We start from the raw sequence: 22,022 nt of genomic DNA, 5'->3' as shown, positions 1-22,022 counted from the left end.
TAATGCTTGACAATGAGTTGAAGCTGACTAAGGAGAGAAGACATAAGAAAGGGAGTGGAGTTAGGGACAATGGAAAGGTGGTAAGATCAACAGGTTAAAGGTCTTGGTGGGTGGGAAGATAATTTTTTAATGTATTTAAGTTTCTTTTTAAAGTTTTTGTTTGTTTGTTTCTTTGTTTACAGAGACAGAGAGTCAGAGAGAGGGATAGATAGGGACAGACAGGAACGGAGAGAGATGAGAAGCACCAATCATCAGTTTTTCATTGTGACACCTTAGTTGTTCATTGATTGCTTTCTCATATGTGCCTTGACCATGGGCCTTCGGCAGGCCAAGTAACCCCTTGCTCGAGCCAGCGACCTTGGGTCCAAGCTGGTGAGCTTTGCTCAAACCAGATGAGTCCACGCCCAAGCTGGCGACCTTGGGGTCTTGAACCTCGGTCCTCTGCATCCCAGTCCAACGCTCTATCCATTGTGCCACTACCTGGTCAGGCTAAAGATTTTTATTGATTTGAGAAACATTACTTGTTGCTCCACTTATTTATGCATTCATTGGTTGATTCTTGTATGTGCCCTACTTGGAATCCATCCCACAACTTTGGTGTATCAGTAGGATGCTTTAACCAAATGAACTAACCAGCCAGGGCTCAGGAAAATAACTTAGGGGAAATTAGGAGCCCATAAGGAGTGAGCTAAAAGGTTGCTTTTACCTTCCCACTGCTCAGTCACAACAGTCTTTTCAGTTTGTTACATGAAACAAACTCCCTCCAGTCTGGGTTATTGTGAAATTCTGGGCCAATCTCTTTCCCACAATCTCATCCGTTTTAAACATCTGACAATCAGAATACTACAGACTTCATTCATCAGGCTCTCCTTTTACACCCTTCCTTTTAGAGCACTTATCACTTCAAAACTACAAGAAAACGTGCTTGATGCCTAAGTTCCCTAAGACCTACATCTCTTTTGTTCACTATTGTCATCTTCAGCCCCTAGGGCAGCGTCAATAAGGCACAATAAATATATTTGTTGGATAAAGGAGGGAGGGCATGTTCAATAATGCCAATGTCACAGACTTCTAAACCCACCATAACATGGTTTCTAAGAGGGAATCTAAATTATTTACTCTTAAGTGACGATCGCCAATTCCTCACTTGTAAAAAGAAATAATTTAGGAAGGTATTTAAGATAATAATTTGAAGACTAAACTAGGCCCCTCAGTTCCTGCTTAATCTCTTTATCAGTCAGCCCCAAAATGCTCTTGCATAAAGGAAACGATTAATTAAGGGTCGGTCAAAACTAAACACCAGAGAGCCCTCCTGTGGTGGTTTACCTTATTCTAAAACGCCCAAGAGGGGGCGGACCAGGCGGACACACTCTGCGTGTGGGTCCCGTGGGCACGCGCGAGAGAATACCTGCAAAGGAGGATCTAACTGTCCCAGAACGGAAGCTCCTGAGCCTTCAAACCCGAGGGGAAGCAACTCCGCAACGGACCAAGATGGCGGCGCCCAGCGAGGTGCCCGCGTTTGCCTCAGGAGTTGAAAAGAATTGGGGTGCGGTTATTCGCTCCCCAGAAGGGACTCCCCAAAAAGTCCGGCAGCTGATAGATGAGGGGATTGCCCCAGAAGAGGGAGGCACTGAACGGTGAGTTCGCAAATCCATCCCGGCCCGGCGCGAGCTGATGGGACAGGGTTTAGGAGATTCAGGCCGGGGTGGGCGACACCGGCACTGACACTGGCTTCGTCCTGGGATGCGAAAGAGAGTGGGATTGCTACACGTTGTTGGCCTTAATATCTTCGGGGTGCACTGGATTCCGCACCAGTGGCCGGAATTTTACCTTACGTCAGGTATTGGGGGAAGGAAAAAACCCGCTAACGATGCGCACCGCACTTCCTTTATTTGGGCTTCTTAATCTTTTTTGAGCTGTGGACACCTTTGGCAGCCTCGTAAAGTTTATGGACACCTTCTCAGAATAATATTTTCTGATGTGTAAGTAAAGTGCATAAGATTTTAAAGGAAACCAATTACATTGGAATGAAGTTGTCAAGGTAGGAGGGGGAAAAAGTGATGCAGAAACATACTTCATTATTAAAGAGTTAAATAATATCTAGCCATGAGTCTGTTAGTTACCGAGATTTTGAAGTAGTGATAAGCATAAACTTTATTCCAAAACACGTGCAACAACCATAATGGGATGAAAAAATGTGATTTTCATTTGTCAAAAATTCGCAGGTATTGCTGATGCTACTATGGTTCTTATTACCCTTCATTCATAATTGAAGGAAATGCTAAATTTCACATAGAGGTTACTAGAATAAATGTCATTTTTTTCTCTTCGGAGTTTATGAATCCTTTTGACTTTGTTCCAAGATCCACACCTTCCTGAGGCTGTCTCTCTCTGAGAATAATTCTTACAGTAAATCTCTTTCTTCTGAGTTATAATAGTTGATGTAATCCTGTTTTTATTAAAATTACTTTTGTCTTCAGCAGTTCCTCCCTGTGCCCCTTCCCAGGCTTTGCTGAAATACCTTTAACTGAAAATAAGAGAATTGTTTTTGCTGGCATTTTTCTCCTTGAATTTTTTTCCATGAAATTTTCTAAAGATCTTTATATTGATTTGAATTTTCAAATTAGTACATTTTTGAGAGGAGTGGGTATCACGGATTGATCCAGGTAGGAATATCAAGGTTGCTTTTTTCTGCTGTTAAAAGAATTGAATTTCTAACATGTTTCAAACTGTATAATGCACAGAAGCCCAGAGTCTTATTTTGTGTTTACTAAGCTTATGCAAAATATTATTGGGGAATAGTAAGTGGGCTAGAGGATCAGTTTGACAGTGTAGGATTAATGGAGCACTGCAGAGGTAGAAATGCTTGAAACTTAGGTATGACCAAACTGTTAAGAGATTTGAGCCTGACCAGGTGGTGGCGCAGTGGATAGAGCGTCAGACTGGGATGCGGAAGACCCAGGTTCAAGACCCCGAGGTCGCCAGCTTGAGCACAGGATCATCTGGTTTGAGCAAAGCTCACCAGCTTGGACCCAAGGTCGCTGGCTCGAGCAAGGAGTTACTCGGTCTGCTGAAGGCCCATGATCAAGGCACATATAAGAAAGCAATCAATGAACAACTAAGGTGTTGTAACGAAAAACTGATGATTATTGCTTCTCATCTCTCTCTGTTCCTGTCTGTCTGTCCCTATCTATCCCGCTCTCTGGCTCTCTGTCTCTGAAAAAAAAGAGAGAGAGAGATTTGAATGCCAGACTGAAGAATATGGATTCTAGAAAGTATCATCATCCCAGAACCCCCTTCAGATACTAAAATGCTCAGATACTCAAGTCCGTTATATGATATAAAATGACATAGTGTTTGCATATAACCTATGTACATCTTCCCGTATACTTTAAAGCAGCCCTAAATTACTTATAAAACCTAATATAGTGTCAATAGTTGTTATACTGAATTGTTTAGGAAATGATGACAAGGAAAAAAGTCTGTACCTGTTAAGTAGAGACACAACCATTACAGGTCTAATTATGTAGTTCACATCAGCAAAAATGTAACATTTTTCCCCCCAAATATTTTCTATCTGCAGTTGGTTGAATCTGCAGATGTGGAACCTGTGGATGCAGAGGGCTGACTATATTGTGAAACCATTGAAAATGTTAAGCAGAGGAATTACATGACTGAAATGATTTTTAGAAAGGTTAAAATCCAGTGTGGTGTGATTGATGATGTGACATGCAGACAAGCTAGATACAAAATGTTCAAGCAAAGCAATGCCGTGAAGAAATTACCAACAGCTCTGTCACTTTATTTTAGGAAGGAGACACCTGCCACATTCCAGCCAGTTAATGGATCACCCCAAGCAGAACAGCCTCCATTGGAATCTACAAGCAAAGAAGCCTTCTTTAGCAGAGTGGAAACATTTTCTATATCCTTTTTTGGGTCATGTGAGTTGCACTTTCTGCCTGCTCCTGGAATTATTCCCCTAGAGATAACGCTACTTACTATCAAGTTTGAAATTGAAGAATCAAACTCAGTAAGAAATTTTATAGGAAAATTAGCACATACAATGTTATCCCTCAAAGGAACATTTTAGATAGCCTAACCTTTTCCTTTCACAAAAGAAAAACTAAGAGCCAGAAGGAACAATAACTAACATTTGTATATAATGTGTTTTCACATATATTATCACATTTGATCTTTACTTTACACCTATGAAAATAGGGATTATTATTTTTTTTTCGGGGGGGGGGGTTCTTAGAGCTCAAGGAGCTCTTTTTTTTTTTTTTCTTTCTGAAGCTGGAAACAGGGAGAGACAGTCAGACAGACTCCCGCATGCGCCCGACCGGGATCCGGCACGCCCACCAGGGGCGATGCTCTGCCCACCAGGGGGCGGTGCTCTGCCCATCCTGGGCGTCGCCATGTTGCGACCAGAGCCACTCTAGCGCCTGGGGCAGAGGCCACAGAGCCATCCCCCAGCGCCCGGGCCATCTTTGCTCCAATGGAGCCTTGGCTGTGGGAGGGGAAGAGAGAGACAGAGAGGAAGGCGCGGCAGAGGGGTGGAGAAGCAAATGGGCGCTTCTCCTGTGTGCCCTGGCCGGGAATCGAACCCGGGTCCTCCGCACGCTAGGCCGACGCTCTACCGCTGAGCCAACCGGCCAGGGCAAAATAGGGATTATTATTATATTCATTTTACAGAAGAGGAAGTGGTTCAGGTAGGTTATGTGACTTGCCAAAGGTCAACCTACTAGCAAGTAGCAAAGGCAGGATTATAGCATAAGGCTCTTGACAACCAAACCTAATTTGGTTTTTTTTTGAGACTTTACTATTTGTCTCTTTCTAAATTTTCCTGTGTATTAGTTATCTATTGTTGCATAACAAAGTACTGTAAACCTCGGTGGCTTAAGAAACACTTATCATTTCATAGTTTCTGCATCAGGAATCAGGCACAGTTAGGCGAAACATCTGACTCATGGTCTCTCACAGACTACAGTGAAGGTAGAGGCTGGGGCTGCAGTCATCCTAGCGCTCAACTAAGACAGGATCCACTTAGAATCAGACACAGTGTTGACAGGATTCATTTCCTTGTGCCTGCTGGATTGAGGGCGTTAGAGTTATACTAAGTGTTGGCTGGAGACCTCCCTATGTTCCTTGCTACATGGAGCCTTTCCATGGACAGTTCACAACATGGCAGCTGGTTTCCACCAGAGTGAGCCAGCTAGAGAGAGCAAGACAGAAGGTGGAGTCCTTGTAACCTAATGTCAGAGGTGACACAGCATCACTTTTGCCATGTTCTGTTCACTAGACTGATTTTATTAAAATTGGAAACAGTTCTAGACATACAGAAAGGTTGCATAAGTCACAAAGATTTTCTAAACTACTTGATAGTGAGTTGCCAAAGTGATACCTCATTACCCCAAAATATTTCATACAAACAAGGACTTCTACATAATCACAATACAGCCATCAAAATCCAAAATTTCACATAATAAAGCACATATTGATAGATGCTCCTGATGCTCTCAGCCTGTTGAAAGCACATAGACATTAGTATACACACACAGTAGTATGTAACAGTCCAATTTGGGGTAGGGGGAATAATGAAGAAAGTTATTAATTTTACTGACTATTCTTTGGAAGGTAAAAGTGGATGAGGTGCAATAGGACAGCTTAGGTGAGTGGTGGAAAATATTTCTGCTGGCCCTGGCCGGTTGACTCGGTGGTAGAGTGCCACCCAGTGCATGGAAGTCCCGAGTTCGATTCCCAGTCAGGGCACACAGGAGAAACACCCATCTGCTTCTCCTCCTCTCTCTCTCTCTCTCTCTCTCTGTCTCTCTCTCTCTCTTTCTTCCCTTCTGCAGCCATGGCGCATTGGAGAAGTTGGCCCTGGGCGCTGAGGATGGCTCCATGGCCTCTGCCTCAGGTGCTAGAAAATGGCTATGGTTGCAATGGAGCAAGTGTCCCTAGTGGGCTTGCCGGGTGGTTCCAGTCGGGGCGTATGTGGGAGTCTGTCTCTATCTCCCCCCCCCCTCACTAAATGTATTTTTTTTTAAAAAAAGGAAAATATTTCTGCTTGTCTAACTCTCACTATGCCTAATTGCTTAGGCGTATCCCAGTGCTTCCACTGGGGTTTTCAAATCTCTAATATTTCTTCTTAGGAGCATATAAATGTCTTCTCTCTGCCATCCCATACCAGTAATAAATTAGATATTTTAAACATATGAAATACATAACAGCTTCCTGGAGAAAAAAACTGGTAACTTTTTCCCTCTGCTTATTACTCAGATGATCTTCATCATTATGTAAAGCATGTTTCTGTTGTTTAAAAATATTTGTAACATTTTTTTTACTGCATTTCCCCTCAGTTTAATATGTTTACATCTGTGTACAGAAAGAATGAGTGAAAGCTTTCATCTCTGACTTAGTCATTTTAATGTACCTGCAGCATCGTTTTTCTTAACGTGCTTACTCTTTGAAGTGGGCAGGGAAGCCCCCCGAGCTGTCTCCACTTGTCTGTGCAAAATATGGCTGGGTCACTGTTGAATGTGACATGCTCAAGTGCTCCAGCTGTCAGGCCTTCCTCTGTGCCAGTTTACAGCCCGCCTTTGATTTCGACAGGTGTAAGTATAAAGTACAAATTACAATTTCCTCCGTGTTCTACTAGTTTTTCTGAAAAGACCAGTTAGTTGTTTGATCAAAGAAAATATACTAATATCTACAGGGTGCATTTGTGACCGTCTTCACACTATGGGCTTCAGTCATTACTTTTTTAAAAACCTGAACTACTTTTTTTTTTTTGCATTTTTCTGAAACTGGAAACAGGGAGAGACAGTCAGACAGACTCCCGCATGCGCCCGACCGGGATCCACCCGGCACGCCCACCATGGGGCGACGCTCTGCCCACCATGGGGCGACGCTCTGCCCACCAGGGAGCGATGCTGTGCCCATCCTGGGCCTCGCCATGTTGCGACCAGAGCCACTCTAGCGCCTGGGGCAGAGGCCACAGAGCCATCCCCAGCGCTCGGGCCATCTTTGCTCCAATGGAGCCTTGGCTGCGGGAGGGGAAGAGAGAGACAGAGAGGAAGGCGCGGCGGAGGGGTGGAGAAGCAAATGGGTGCTTCTCCTATGTGCCCTGGCCGGGAATCGAACCCAGGTCCTCCGCACGCTAGGCCGACGCTCTACCGCTGAGCCAACCGGCCAGGGCTAAAACCTGAACTACTTTAGAGTGAACTTGACTTTGTGTGTGCTAGGAAGTTACCAGTGGAATGTTTGTTGACTTTATGGTTCCGAAGAGACACAGAACTTTGGTGAAGGCTCGCATTTTGCCTTATAAGATACATGATACCCTCATGGTGATTGATCTTAGGCTCTTGATTTAGAACTTGTTTTGTAGAAAATATTAAGAAGATGCAATTGTTAATATTTTCATATATTTTTAAATTTTCTTATGTTTCTTTGAGTCTATACTCTTAAGGCTTTTGGCCATTGGATTTTGCCTCTATATAGTGTTTTTAAAGGCGTTGTCACCTGTGTGGATTTCAGATAAGGAACGGTGTGCTGAGCTGAAGAAAGCCTTGTGTATTGCCCATGAGAAGTTCTGTTTCTGGCCAGACAGCCCCTCCCCAGGTACTTATTTCCAAGATTTCCTGTTTACTATCTCTCTTTGGTCATTGCATTTCGAATATTGTCTTGTTTATTTGTGAAAATCTAGACTTTGAAGTTCTTGGTCTTTCTTTATATTTGTGCTTTTCAAGAACTAACTTGCCCTGGCCAAATGGCTCGGTGTGTTAGAGCATCATCCAGAAGCACAGAGGTTGCCAGGGCGATCCCCGGTCAAGGCACGTATAGGAATAGATTGATGTTCCTCCCTCTCTCTCTCTTATTCTCTTTCTTCCTATCTCTCTAAAATTAATAAAATAAACATTAAGAAAAGGAAGAACTAACTTAACATTCATTCACTTACATTGCTGATTAACTTTAAGTGCATTTGACAAGCCAAAGGCTTAGCTATGCATACATTATCCTATTTGATTTCCACAAGACCCCTGGACATAAACATTATCAACCCAGTTTTTCTAATTGAGGAAACAGAATGAGAAGTCTTAAAACCAACTAGTGCCTGACCAGGCGGTGGCGCAGTGGATAGAGCGTCGGACTGGGATGCAGAGGACCCAGGTTTGAGACCCCGAGGTCGCCAGCTTGAGTGTGGGCTCATCTGGTTTGAGCAAAAGCTCACCAGCGTGGACCCAAGGTCGCTGGCTCCAGCAAGGGGTTACTCAGTCTGCTGAAGGCCCATGGTCAAGGCACATATGAGAAGGCAATCAATGAACAACTAAGGCAGGGGTCGGGAACCTTTTTGGCTGAGAGAGCTATGAATGCCACATATTTTAAAATGTAATTCCATGAGAGCCATACAATGACCCGTGTATATTACGCATTATCCAATAAAAATTTGGTGTTTTCCTGGAGGACAGCTGTGATTGGCTCCAGCCACCCACAACCGTGAACATGAGTGGTAGGAAATGAATGGATTGTAATAGATGAGAATGTTTTATATTTTTAACATTATTTTTTTATTAAAGATTTGTCTGCGAGCCAGATGCAGCCATCAAAAGAGCCACATCTGGCTCACGAGCCATAGGTTCCCGACCCCTTAACTAAGGTGTCGCAACAAAAAACTGATGATTGATGCTTCTCATCTCTCGCCGTTCCTGTCTATCCCTATCTATCCCTCTCTCTGACTCTCTCTCTATCTCTGTAAAAAGAAAAAAAAAACTAGTGAGGAGCCATGACTAGGGTGTTATCTAATTTCAAAGCCTCTGCTTTTCTTACGCTAGCGAGCAGCCCCATGCTCTACCTTGGCTTCCTTTGGTGCACAACAGCACTAATGATGGCGCTTAAACAGGGTTTGGCTGCTAAAGAAAACTCACCGAACCCCAAACAGGAGTGGTCACAAATCTACAGTTTATTATAGTAAAATGGTTATCTAACAATAGCATTGAAGTGAGGTTAGCATTCCAGCCAAAGACTGCCCCACAGTGGTCTGGACCCGCCAGGTGCAAGCACCTGTTTTCCCTGCAGATTGTTTTACTGATCATGTAACCAGCCTTCGCTGTAGAACCCTCTGGAGGCTCACCGAGGCCAGGCGCAAAACTCTTTGGACCCATGGTCCAAAGAGCGACACTATTAATCCATATATTTACTCCTTGACCAGAGGGCAGCTCAGGCTGATTCCAGGGCCACTGATGCCCAGGAATATTCCAGGAATAACCACTCCGAGGAAAAATGGATTGAAGGTGACCATAGAGTGCCATCTACTGATATATAAAGAGGTGATAGGAAGGGGATTATTATGAAATAACATTTCTAAAGTAAAGATGATGGCACTCTGTAAAGTATATGATTGTCCAACCACTGTGCTGTACACCCTAAACTAATACAAAATAATACTGAATGTAAACTATAATTGAAAAATAAATTTTGCCTAACCTGTGGTGGCGCAGTGGATAAAGCGTCGACCTGGAATGCTGAGGTCACCAGTTCGAAACCCCAGGCTTGTCCAGTCAAGGCACATATGAGAAGCAACTACTATGAGTTAATGCTTCCTGTTCCTCTTCCCACCCCTTTCTCTTTCTCTCTGTCTCTCTCCCACTCTACCTCTCTCTCCTCTCTCTCAATTCAATAAATAAAATCTTAAAAAAAAAAAGAAAAATAAATTTTAAATTAAAAAAGTTTAAATTCTGAGATCTACATTTTTAGTTTTAAGTTATGGAGAAGCCAGTCTTGGAGGATGCCTCTGAAATTAGGAGACAAGTGGTACTTTGCACGTTGGAAGTCCCCCAAGCTGTTTGACCACCTCCTAACATGAGGAAGGTTCACAGAAGGACATCACTGAAGCATACCAAGTAGATAGCATGGGTTTCTCTTAGCTGACTTTGGTCTATCTAAACATTCATTCTGCTACAGTAGATTTAGGAGCACAAGAGAATACTGGTATTAATTAAATATATAAAAGAAATTGGCCCTGGCCAGATAACTCAGTTGGTTAGAGCATCATCCCGATACACCAAGGTCGCAAGGTTGATCTCCAGTCAGGGCACATACAAGAATCAACTAATGAGTGCACAAATAAGTAACAACAAATCAATGTTTCTCTCTCTCTCTCCTCTCTCCATTCTCTTGCTCTCTTTCTGCCCCTTTCTCTCTAAAACAATAAACAAAAAATAAATCCCTGGCCAGTTGGCTCAGTGGTAGAGCGTCGGCCTGGCGTACAGGAGTCCCGGCCAGGGCACACAGGAGAAGCACCCATCTGCTTCTCCACCCCTTCCCCTCTCCTTGCTCTCTGTCTCTCTCTTCCCCTCCCGCAGCCGAGGTTCCATTGGAGCAGGGTTGGCCCTGGCGCTGAGGATGGCTCCATGGCCTCTGCTTCGGGCGCTAGAATGGCTCTGGTTGCAACAGAGCGACGCCCCAGGTGGGCAGAGCATCGCCCCCTGGTGGACATGCCAGGTGGATCCTGGTTGGGCGCATGCGGGAGTCGGACTACCTCCATTTCCAACTTCAGAAAAAAAAAATTGACATATTTTGGCATATTTGGTAACTTGCAACATTAAATAATTTGTTAATATTAGAGAACAAAATCTGGTTGCGCCTGACCAGGCGGTGGTGAAATGGATAGAGCATCGGACTGGGATGCGGAGGACCCAGGTTCAAGACCCCGAGGTCGCCAGCTTGAGCACAGGCGCATCTGGTTTGAGCAAAGCTCTCTAGCTTGGACCCAAGGTTGCTGGCTCGAGCAAGGGGTTAGTTACTTGGTCTACGAAGGCCCGCAGTCAAGGTACATATGAGAAAGCAATCAATGAACAACTAAGGTGTCACAACAAAAAACTGATGATTGATGCTTCTCATCTCTCTCCATTCCTGTCTGTCTGTTCCTATCTATCCATCTCTCTGACTCTCTGTCTGTCTCTGTAAAAAAAAAAAAAAAAAAAAAAATGGTTGCTTGTGATATGCTTAAGTGGTGAACAAAAGTGCCATCTTTACTACTGTTGGACCCCTTTAATGACTTGCTGCTTTTGGACCCCTTTAGAACTGAAAAGGATTTATTTTTTAACAGCTGTACTGAGGTATAATTGACATAAAACTGCCCATATTCAGGTGTACAATTTGATAAGTTCTGACATATTTGTGTACTCATAAAACTCATACTGCTAGAATTCTATTTAACATCATGAGTTTATATTCTTTTTTCCAATTTAATGCTGTATATTATTGTGCTCTATTTTTGTGTGTTTTTTAATGAGGTTTCATTGATCATTAAAGAGTTTTATAGTATTGGTATCCTTTTCTCCATCCTTATGCCACTGGTATCTTCCAGGAATTATTAATTTAAATTACTTTAATGTCTGCTAGGCTTATTTCTTTGCATTCAGAGACCCATTACGATCTCTACTCCAAACTAATGCATGTTATGTATAACATCACTTTCTCCTTTGAAAAAATCTTTCAGTAATTTTTCATCATGTACATTAATAAAGTCATGGTCTGGCTGCTGTCTACACTAACTTTATCTCCTGCTACTCTCCCCTCAAGCATACCATGTGCCAACCCTGTGCCATCCTTGGGTCTTTGCTTTAACACACTGTTGTTGGACTTTCAGATTCAGCTTAGACATGACTGCTTCTGAGAAACCTCTGTACTGAGACTATTTTTTAAACATAATCCCAGAAGTATCATCATAGCCCCATCAAAAACTAGTAATTGTTAATATCATATATCAATTCTACATATCCTTATTTTATATATTTATTTATTTAATTTTTTTTTTTTTTTTTACAATTTGCACCAATATAATCTTCCAGTTTACTTTCCCACAGATCGATTTGGGATGTTACCATTGGGTGAGCCTACTGTTCTTGTTAATGAATTCCTAGATCGTTTTCAAAGCCTCTGTCACTTGGACCTCCAGCTTCCTTCCCTGAGACCAGAGGACTTGAAAACTATGGTGAGTTCTCCCTGGCTCGCCTTCAGTGGCCTGCAGTTGTCACCAGCATTTGTGTGTGAAGTATCTCTTTAATGATAAGAGTTTGCAGATTGCTCTGAAGAGAACCACTTGCTTGTCTCTCAGCTGACCCTTTGCAGTTTCCATCAGAAAGGTGACTATTGAGGATTTTAGTCAATTATGTAGTTTCCTTTAAACTTTTAGATATGATTCTTTATGTGGTGTAAGTTCAGATTTTATCTTGATGTGTTGCTTAAACTGTTTAACAGAAGACACTGAAATGTTACTTCATATGATTTATTGAATACCATTTCCCAAAGAAAATGCTAAAGGAGAAGTTATAAACGCCCGTCTCTCTTGTGAAGAGAACTTTTGGAATGTTCTGTCCCGTCTGTACTTTGAATGTTTACTGCCCCATTTCATCATCCAGTGGGTACTTTGAAGACAAGCTTTAATGGAAGAAATAGAAGCTATTATTTTGCTTCTTCAAGCTGAGAGACAGTTATGGATTTTAGCACCACTATTAACCCCTGATGCCTGTTATAAATGTCACTCCATCCCAGCCAAGGCAGGTTTTCCCCCCACCCTGTCATAGTTATTTAAAGACAGTGGCAAGCTTTGTTGTTCTATCAAAAACTAAACTCAATGTCAGGCCAAGATATAAACAGTAACCTTTTTCATTTGGGGGGTTTGAAATTTACAGATTTCAGAGAAAGTCTGCAGTTGGTAAATTGCAAACAAATTGGAACTTAGAAAAGATTTGTTTCTTCTAGGAAAACTGCCACCTTTCTCCTTGAGCAGATGCAGGGAATTCGGAAAGCTTTGGTGTGATGCCTTAGCCTTGTCCTAGAAGGACATCTTCTCTAATGATGAGAGCAGTCTTCACATTAGTCCTTTCTGTCATGATTTTGCCTGTATCGTGGATCTGTATTGTTATATGTAATTTACTTTTTGTGGTGGTTGAAACTCGAAGCTTTTTACCTTGGTTCCTTTGTAGTGCTTCACAGAAGATAAGATCAGCCTTCTCCTGCACCTGGTTGAAGATGAACTTTGTCACCAAACTGATGAGAGAAAAACTGCCACCAAAGTAGGCTCAGACATCCAAGTTCACATCACTGCCTGTGTTCTCTCTGTGTGCGGCTGGGCATGTAGGTGAGTCAGTGAATTTTTTCTTTCTTGAATTTTTTCGAAGTGAGAAGTGGGAGGAGGCAGGCAGACAGACTCCCACATATGCCCAACCAGGATCCACCAGCATGCCCATCAGGGGGTGATGATGATCAGCCCCTCTGGGGCGTTGCTCCACTGTGGTCAGAGCCATTCTAGCACCTGAGGTGGAGACCATGGAGCCATCCTCAACACCCGGGCCAACTTTGCTCCAGTAGAGCCTTGGCTGCGGGAGGGGAAGTAAGAGATAGAGAGAAAGGAGAGGGGGAAGGGTAGAGAAGCAGATGAGTGCTTCTCCTGTGTGCCCTGGCTGGGAATCGAACCCAGGACTTCCACACACGAGGCCAATGCTCTACCGCTGAGCCAACCGGCCAGGGCAAGTCAGTGAATTTGACTGAGAATGTAAACTGTGACAACTTTTCTTTTTAAGATTTTACTCACCTGACCAGGCGGTGGCACAGTGGATTGAACGCCTGACTGGGATGAGGAGGACCCAGGTTCGAGACCCCAAGGTCACCAGTTTGAGCGTGGGCTCATCTGGTTTGAGCAAAGCTCACCAGCTTGGACCCAAGGTCGCTGGCTTGAGCAAGGGGTTAATCTGTCTGCTGTAGCCCCAAGGTCAAGGCACATATGAGAAAGCAATCAATGAACAACTAAGGTGTTGCAACCAAAAACTGATGATTGATGCTTCTCATCTCTCTCCGTTCCTGTCTGTCTGTCCCTATCTATCCCTCTCTCTGACTCTCTCTCTGTCTCTGTTAAAAAAAAAAAAGATTTTATTGATTTTAAAGAGAGGAGAGAGAGAGAGAGAGAAAGGCAGGGGGAATAGCGGGAAGCATCAGCTCTTAGTTGCTTCTCATATGTGATTTGACCTGGCAAGCCCAGGGTTTTGAACCAATGACCTCAGCATTCCAGATCAATGCTTTATCCACTGTGCCACAGGTCAGACTGAACTGTGACAACTTTATACACCCATATACATCAGTCAATGATAGTATTTGGAGGAAGATGTGTTTCCTTTAAGAAAACAGAGACAGAGGGAAACTGAAGGGGTGCGAGTATGAGAAAACAGTAAAAGTAACAAAAGCAGAATTAGAACTCAGAAATTTCTGAGCACGCCTGAACTCTGTTTCTTTCCCTGCCACTTCCCAGCTGGGAATCTGTGTTCCTATAAACAGTGATGCTCCTTTCTGCTTTCAGAAAGGAAGAAAAATGAGTTCAGTAGATAAAAACTACCAAAGGAAGCACCAGCTAGAGCAGGGGTCTCAAACTCAACTCAGCATGTGGGCCGCAGAGCAAGATCACAGCCGTTTGGCGGGCCGCACTAGGTCTACAAAAGGCAACTGTTACACAACACTTTTCTCACTGCAGTTGAAAACAAAAAAAAAATCAGTACAACATTGTTCGGTGGGCCGCATGCGGCCCGCGGGCCCTGAGTTTGAGACCCCTGAGCTAGAGTCTCCTGGTCCGCCATGTTGATTTTTCCATCCCAGCTGCTCAGTTTGGTGCATACTCCCTCGGAGGTAGAAGGCAGTTGGAACCAATCTTGATTTACTTGAATGTGATTTCTTTGATAGATGAAGGAATAATTTTCATTAAAAAAAAATGTTTTAAGTTGGGCAGGGAAACTTATAACTTTTAAAATACTCTTGCTATGCCTGACCAGGCAGTGGTGCAGTGGATAGAGTGTCGGACTGGGATGTGGAGGACCCAGGTTCGAGACCCTGAGGTTGCTAGCTTGAGCGCAGGCTCATCTGGTTTGAGCAAAGCTCACCAGCTTGGACCCAAGGTCACTGGCTCAAGCAAGGGGTTACTTGGTCTGCTGAAGGCCCACGGTCAAGGCACATATGAGAAAGCAATCAATGAACAACTAAGGTGTCACAACGAAAAACTGATAATTGATGCTTCTCATCTCTCTCCATTCCTGTCTGTCCCTCTCTCTGATTCTGTCTCTGTAAAAAAAAAAAAAAAAAACTCTTGCTATGCCCTGGCCTGTTGGCTCACTGGTAGAGTGTTGGCCTTGCGTGTGGAAGTCCCGTGTTCAGTCAGGGGGCACACGGAAGAAGTGACCATCTGCTTCTCCACCCCTCCCCCTTTTCTCTCTCTTTCTCTCTTCCACTCCCATAGCCATCCATGGCTCAAGTGGTTCGAGCAAGTTGGCCCCAGTTGCTGAGGATGGCACCATGGCCTTGCCTCAGTCACTAAATAGCTCAATTGTCAAGCAATGGAGTAGTGGCCCCAGATGGGCAGAGCATCACCCTGTAGGAGGCTTGCTGGGTAGATCCAGTCAGTGCGCATGCAGGAGTCTCTCGGCCTCCCCACCTCTCACTTAAAAAAAAAGAAAGAAAATAAAAAAAATAAAACAGTTTTGCCATCACCCTGGCCAGCAGTGCAGTGGATAGAGCATGATCCTGGAGCACCAAGGTCACTGATCCCAGGGTTACCAGTCCTGGAGTTGCTGGCTCGATCCTGAGGGCACCAGCTTGACCCTGAGGTCGCTGGTTCAAGCCCCAATCAGGGCACATGTGAGAAGCAACCAATGAGTACACAACTAAGTGAAACAACGAGCTGATGCTTCTCTCTCCTTCCCCTTCCTCCCTCTCTCTCTCTCTCTCTCTCTCTCTCTCTCTTTCTCTTTCCATCTTCTCTATCAAACAAAATAAAATAGTCTTGCCATAAAAGAGCACATGGTTCCCAGTCATTTGGAGGTTTATGTGATGAGATAAAGCGTACTCACAAATCATTACACTTAGTCCTTTGGAAATGTTGCCCTTTGAGAAAACTCACTTTCTTTTCTGTTTCTCCCTAGTCCTTCCTTGGAACCCTTGCAGCTCTCCCTGATAACGTGTTCCCACTGTATGAGGAAGGTGGGGCTCTGGGGCTTCCAGCAGATTGAGTCGTCCGTGACTGACCTGGATGCGTCCTTCGTCCTGACCAGCTCCCCGACCCTGGGCCCTGACGGGCGGCCAGAGCGCTTACTATTGGTGCCCGAGTCTCCTCGGAGGATGATGACTCGGAGCCAGGACGCCACCTTTTCCCCAGGCTCGGAGCAGGTTAGACTCCATCGACCTGTTTGGGGTGGACTTATTAAAAACAGTTTTCTTGCCTGACCAGGTGGTGGCGCAGTGGATAGAGCATCAGACTGGGATGCGGAAGACCCAGGTTTGAAACCCCGAGGTCGCCAGCTTGAGCACGGGCTCATCTGGTTTGGGCAAAAGCTCACCAGCTTGAGCCCAAAGTCACTGGCTCGAGCAAGGGGTTACTCGGCCTGCTGAAGGCTCACAGTCAAGGCACATATGAGAAAGCAATCAATGAACAACTAAGGTGTTGCAACGCGCAACGAAAAACTAATGATTGATGCTTCTCATCTCTCCGTTCCTGTCTATCTGTCCCTGTCTATCCTTCTCTCTGACTCTCTCTCTCTGTCTCTGTAAAAAAACAACCCAGTTTTCTTGCCAAAATTGTTGGTGGAAAAGTTGGTAATTAGGAGTCACTTCTGACCGCATTGATCAGACCAGAGAGTGGTTTTATTCACAAGTTTCAGTGGAAAAGCTAAATTCATTATATATATTTGTGATTTTTATTTATTGATTTTAGAGAGAAAGGAACATTGCTCTGCTCCTCTATGCCCTGACCGGAGATCGAACTGGCAACCTCTGTGCTTCGGGATGGGGCTGTAACCAACTAAGCCATATGGCCAGGGCCTAAATTAATTATTTTGTATAGAAAGCTAATGTTCTTTGAAGAGTTTAGTTATGTAGACAGTTCAGAAATTAAATTCTTACAATTCAAACTATAAAATACTAACTTCCACATGCTTCTAGATATCTCTCCTGACTGACATCATTTATAGCATTGGTGTACTTCCACGTCATCTCCCCTCAGGCTGAAAGGAGCCCAGGACCCACCTTCTCCCGAACTCGGAGCTGGGACTCTTCCAGTCCTGTTGACCGCCCTGAGCCAGAGGCCGCTAGCCCCACCACCAGGACCCGCCCCGTGACCCGGAGCATGGGCACAGGAGACACCTCGGGCCTGGAAGTGCCCTCGAGTCCACTCCGGAGAGCCAAACGAGCTCGCCTCTGCTCTTCCAGCAGCTCGGTGAGCCCACCTGTGCATGCAGAAGTCACTGAGCACAGGGAGCACACGTGCCCTCGCCACGCGGCACGCAGGGGCAGGCGTGAGCCCACCCTGGTCCTGTAGCGATAAGTAGACCATGTGAATAAGGTGAAGGATGGGACAGTTGGGTGAGCAAAGGGCTAAAAAGGGTTTTTTCATTTGTTTCTTTGAGATGGGTTTGGAGAGGTCATAAACACGTCAGGCACAGCGCAGCAGTGAGATGGAGGCAAACATAACAGGGCCTCTGGGTTTGCGTGACATCCAGCCTTCCTTAACAGCTTCTCTTCCTCCTCCCTCAGGACACGTCCTCACGAAGCTTCTTTGATCCCGCCTCTCAGCACAGAGACTGGTGCCCTTGGGTGAATCTCGCAGTTGGCAAGGATGCCCAGGAGAACGGTGGGGCGGAGGTGGGCGCCGACACCACGGCAGAGCCAGGCTGGAAGGCCGTGCTGAACGTCCTCGTGGCCCACAAGCAGTCCCACCAGCCGGCTGAAGCAGACTCCATGGTGAGTGGCGCCGTCCTGCTAGTGTGGGGCTTGCCGTGCACGGGAGGAGGAGCAGAGCCCGGTCCCATAGTTAGCACCCCGCCTGCCCTCGGCTCTCATAAGCCACGTTAGACTCAGTCCGGCCTCATCCTGGTGAACAGGTGTGGAACCAGCTCACTCTTCCTGCTGTTTAGCAGACAGCATTCCATCAGGTTCTGAGAAATTCTTTGTCTTCCCAGCTAAAATGTCTCAGAGGAGAGAAGCAGAGAAGTAGAAATATGTGAGCAGGCAGCTGCCCCAGCCTCATGTTGCAGGACAGCTGCTTTTTCCATCCGTCGCTGTCACTCGCCTTGGGAGCCTGGCCAGTTACCTTAGCCGCCTGTAGCCCCGTGCTCTGACACCATGACTGTGGTTCCATTCTGGACAGCGGGCAGGCTCCTTTTCACTGGGACACAGCCTCAGACCTGTGCACTGCCCTCAGCCAGCCACCACGGTCCTGACTGCGGCAGGTCACGGGGGCGGGCAAGTGCCAGTCCGTCATGACAGCTGAGAAAACAGCCACGTCTGGAAGTGCTGGGAGGCAGGTGTTAAGCAACTATGAAACTGGGTTCTCTTTCCTTTGCTGGCTCCTTCCCTGAGTTGCCCTGTCACCTGCCTGGTATAAATATAGTAATTTCTGGCCTCTATTTCCTCCAAAGACAAAGAGAAATAGTACTCAGCAACAGATGTTTATAAGAAGCACTCCCAGCTCCGTGGTGCTGTAGGGTCACAGGATTCCACTGCAAGGAACTGCAGTGATGCTAATGGCCCAAGAATGTCCATTTTTACCCTTAGAAAATATACAGATGAAGGTTTTCCATGTTTTTTGCAGGAACCCCCCCTGCATTTTTCCAGTTTAAATACTTAAAAATATGTAAAGTTATCTGAAGACAATTATTTGACCTGTCTCTCAAATTGGAGAGATTAGATCTACCCTTGCACATAAATTCTCAGCCCAGAGCCTCATGAAATAGTGTACTGACAATTTTTATTACCTTCTCCCTGTCGCTGTCCTACTAACCAGAAATCCTATGGTACTTTTTATTATTTATTTAATTCTGTGGTGGGAAAAGTCGGCCTTGTAATTGGCCCTGGGTTCTAGGATTTTTGAAATCCTCTCTGGCAACATATCCTTGAACCTCCCAGCAGCTGCTGTGACTGGGGACACGGGCTTAATGAGGCTGTGGTAAGGGATCTGGATGTTAGAAAAAGGTTGACACTATTTTTTAACTTAACTTTGTTTCAACTCTGTTGCTTTATTAACAAAATTCCCTGCGGTTTCTAGTAAGAGCTCAAACTTTTACCTCCCGGGACTTTATTTTATTGAGACAGGCATCCTCATAGAGGGTAAGAAACAGAAATGTCATCTGCTGTCAGAAACCAGAGGTAACTTTATGGATTATCTTGCTGCCTATTGCTGTGCTCTCCCTGAGACCTTGTGCTCTCTCTTGTGGCACCGAAAGGCGGAGAAAACCAAATGTTCCCAACCATCAAGGACTTTTTATCTTCTAGAGCGAATTGTTTTGTCTGCCTGTAACACCATGTCTCAGAATCTCAGCTCACTTCGTAGGCATGATCCAATGGCACTGAAATTCTTCCTATTATTAGCTCTGCTGGCTAAAACGTGAAGTTGAGAAGGCCAAGGTCAGAGCTTAAACTCTTAAGGGTCATTTAACTTTGTTTTATTCCTTAGCCTTGAATCATACTATTAACCCCAGCAAGGCACCACGTATATGTGAACCCTGTTCACACAAACTAAAGAACTTGGGTCAATTCAGCAACACAGATGAAGAAACCAGTTCTAAATGCATGCAGCACTGTGGTGGGTCACAGGTGTCGCCCTCACACACAGAGATTAGGACAAATGCAGATGCTTGGAGGAAGGACAGGAGCCGTATTTTATTATTATTTATTTATTTATTTTACAGAGACAGAGAGAGAGGGATAGATAGGGACAGACAGACAGGAACGGAGAGAGATGAGAAGCATCAATCATTTTGTTGCAAATCAGTTTTTCTCATATGTGCCTTGACCGTAGGCTTTCAGCAGACCGAGTAACCCCTTGCTCAAGCCAGCGACCTTGGGTCCAAACTGGTGAGTTTTGCTCAAACCAGATGAGCCCGCGCTCAAGCTGGCGACCTCAGGGTCTCGAACCTGGGTCCTCCTCATCCACTGTGCCACCGCCTGGTCAGGCAGGAGCTGTATTTTAGAGGCTTAGAGTGTGTTAGCAAGAGCCCAGCAGTAGAACACCTAGGTGGTCTTGGGAGAAATGTACAGACCAAGCCTTCAAGTTGCTATGTATCCTTCATCTCTATGCAACAGTTCAGTCTCTAATAATGAGCTTTTCTACCTGTAGAGTTTGTCTGAGAAATCAAGGAAGGTATTCCGAATATTCCGGCAGTGGGAATTGTTATGCTCATCCTGAAGATTTTCCAGCCCTTTCTGGAGAAAAATGGGAGGAATCACTTTGAAGAAATGAAGCCTGAATCCCCTTTTGACCAGCCGATGCTGTTTTTCTCCGTTCTGGTTTAATCAGGAGCTCCTGCCCTTTCGGAGGCAGTGAGGGTCTCCATCTGCATCTGACTGAGGGGAAAGCTGTTTCCACTCGGGGACGCGGACCGGTCGGGCAGAGCAGGCCTGGGTCTGCTAAAGGAGCGTGGGGTTAGGACACCAGACGGGGGACCAAGGACTTGAGCACTTTCATTGTCTTTAGTGTGAGGCATTGTTGTAAGGACGCTTCTATCCCAGGAACATGACCGTGTGAGCTAATAAAGTTTCTGTTAAAATTCTTCCTGCCGGAGAACTGATTTCCTCCCTTGCCTTCTGGGTCGATGTAGAGGAAGCAGAGACTGAGAAAACTTTAGTGGAGCCAGAAACAAAGGCAAAGTGTTCATTTTCAGGCTGGGTAAAAGCCTAAAATTTATCTGTGACTGCAGTCAAAGAAGGTACTGCTAAACCAGTGGCAAGATGATGCTCATCATGTCACCAGGGAGATCTCCTGATGTGCTAAGTGAGTAGCAGGCTGGCCATTTTCTCTCTTTACTTTGATGATGACAGATTAAGAGACTGTAACAAGGGGAGCAGGGCCCTTCAGAAGAGACCCCCCTCCGTGTGTCTTCGCATGCCCAGCTCTCCTGAGTGGGCTTCCAAGGCCATCACTGCTGGTGGGGAACGGCAGTCACCATGGTGAAGACTGACCTGCCCCGTCTGAATGTGACTGCCTACTGGTAAAGTGACCATGGCACTAGGAAGTAGTTATTCTCTAAAATGTCCTATTTTCTTGCAGTAACTATAATTGGCTGGTTTTATGATTCACTCCACTTATACTGAAGTATTTTGAAGAAACTAATAGACATCATAATATTCCACCCTGCTAACCTTTAGAGTTTATATCTCTAAAAAAAAATAGGATGTTTTTCTATAGATTATACCCCATAAAAATTAATAATCCCTTAATATCAGTCCACATTCAAGTTTCATAATTGTTCCCAAAATGTTCTTTGCATTTGATTTGTCCAAACCAGGATCCAGTTCAAGATCATGGTCTGCATAAATCTGTTTAGTATAAAGAAACTTTTTTCCCATGCATATTGGATTTTAAATCTGTCATTTTTAATCATGATTTTTAAAAAGGTAAATAGTGTTTATCTCTCCCTTCCATGAATGGAGGAGGCCAGCAGAGGGTGCTTCCTGGTTATTTTGCTAGAGGTGCTCGTTTGCCTTTGGCAGAGGTAAGTGGCTTGACACTTCATCTTTTTTTTTTTTTTTAAGAATTTTTTTTTTAATTTATTCAGTTTTTTAGAGAGGAGAGAGAGACAGAGAGAGAGAAGGGGGGAGGAGCTGGAAGCATCAACTCCCATATGTGCCTTGACCAGGCAAGCCCAGGGTTTCGAACCGGCGACCTCAGCATTTCCAGGTCGACGCTTTATACACTGCGCCACCACAGGTCAGGCCTTGACACTTAATCTTAAATAGAACAAAGACACAGAGGAGGGACACATTTGCTCTTTGCTTCTGCTGGCACATCTATCTCCCGCCCTTGGACATCAGAGCTCCCGGTTTCTGGCCTTCAGCCCCAGACCAGGACTTAGCCCATCGACTCTCCTGGTTCTCCAGCCTTTGGGCGTGGACTGAAACCAGCTCTCCTTGGCTTTGCGCAAGGCGGATGGTGGGGCTGCTGAGCCTCTATAATCAAGTGAGCCCATTCCCATAATAACTCTCTTCCC

The 22,022-nt window shown here is 44.9% G+C and overlaps 1 protein-coding gene and 1 non-coding gene across 3 annotated transcripts; one reads left to right on the top strand and one right to left on the bottom strand.

Annotated features, from left to right (window-relative positions):
- The first annotated feature begins 1,465 nt into the window (after positions 1-1,465).
- On the top strand, positions 1,466-20,585 carry ZC3HC1 (zinc finger C3HC-type containing 1). Of its 2 annotated transcripts, none has more exons than XM_066255260.1 (10): positions 1,466-1,637; positions 3,811-3,922; positions 6,464-6,614; positions 7,537-7,620; positions 11,868-11,995; positions 12,990-13,144; positions 15,966-16,209; positions 17,042-17,254; positions 17,572-17,778; positions 20,153-20,585. In XM_066255260.1, the coding sequence occupies exons 1-10, from the start codon at positions 1,492-1,494 to the stop codon at positions 20,219-20,221; spliced, it is 1,509 nt and encodes a 502-aa protein (XP_066111357.1). In that variant the 5' UTR covers positions 1,466-1,491; the 3' UTR covers positions 20,222-20,585. The 2 variants fall into 2 exon arrangements, with proteins under 2 accessions (XP_066111357.1, XP_066111356.1); XM_066255259.1 differs by having other exon boundaries at positions 1,474-1,637; positions 11,853-11,995.
- On the bottom strand, positions 13,459-13,534 carry TRNAT-CGU (transfer RNA threonine (anticodon CGU)). The gene has a single exon. It is a non-coding gene; the product is annotated as a tRNA-Thr (tRNA).
- Positions 20,586-22,022: the final 1,437 nt, after the last annotated feature.

The sequence above is a fragment of the Saccopteryx bilineata genome, chromosome 2 (assembly GCF_036850765.1).
Source record: "Saccopteryx bilineata isolate mSacBil1 chromosome 2, mSacBil1_pri_phased_curated, whole genome shotgun sequence".
NCBI lineage: Eukaryota > Metazoa > Chordata > Mammalia > Chiroptera > Emballonuridae > Saccopteryx > Saccopteryx bilineata.
Note: the sequence above shows the minus strand (reverse complement) of the source record. Positions and strands in the feature narration are given on the sequence as shown.

Excerpts from the sequence above, each read along its gene's own strand:
- ZC3HC1 (XM_066255259.1), top strand. The coding sequence starts at position 1,492 with ATGGCGGCGCCCAGCGAGGTGCCCGCGTTTGCCTCAGGAGTTGAAAAG. Across the intron at positions 7,621-11,852 it reads GCCAGACAGCCCCTCCCCAG|TTTACTTTCCCACAGATCGA; the intron begins GTACTTATTTCC and ends ATAATCTTCCAG. Across the intron at positions 17,779-20,152 it reads CGGCTGAAGCAGACTCCATG|AGTTTGTCTGAGAAATCAAG; the intron begins GTGAGTGGCGCC and ends TTCTACCTGTAG.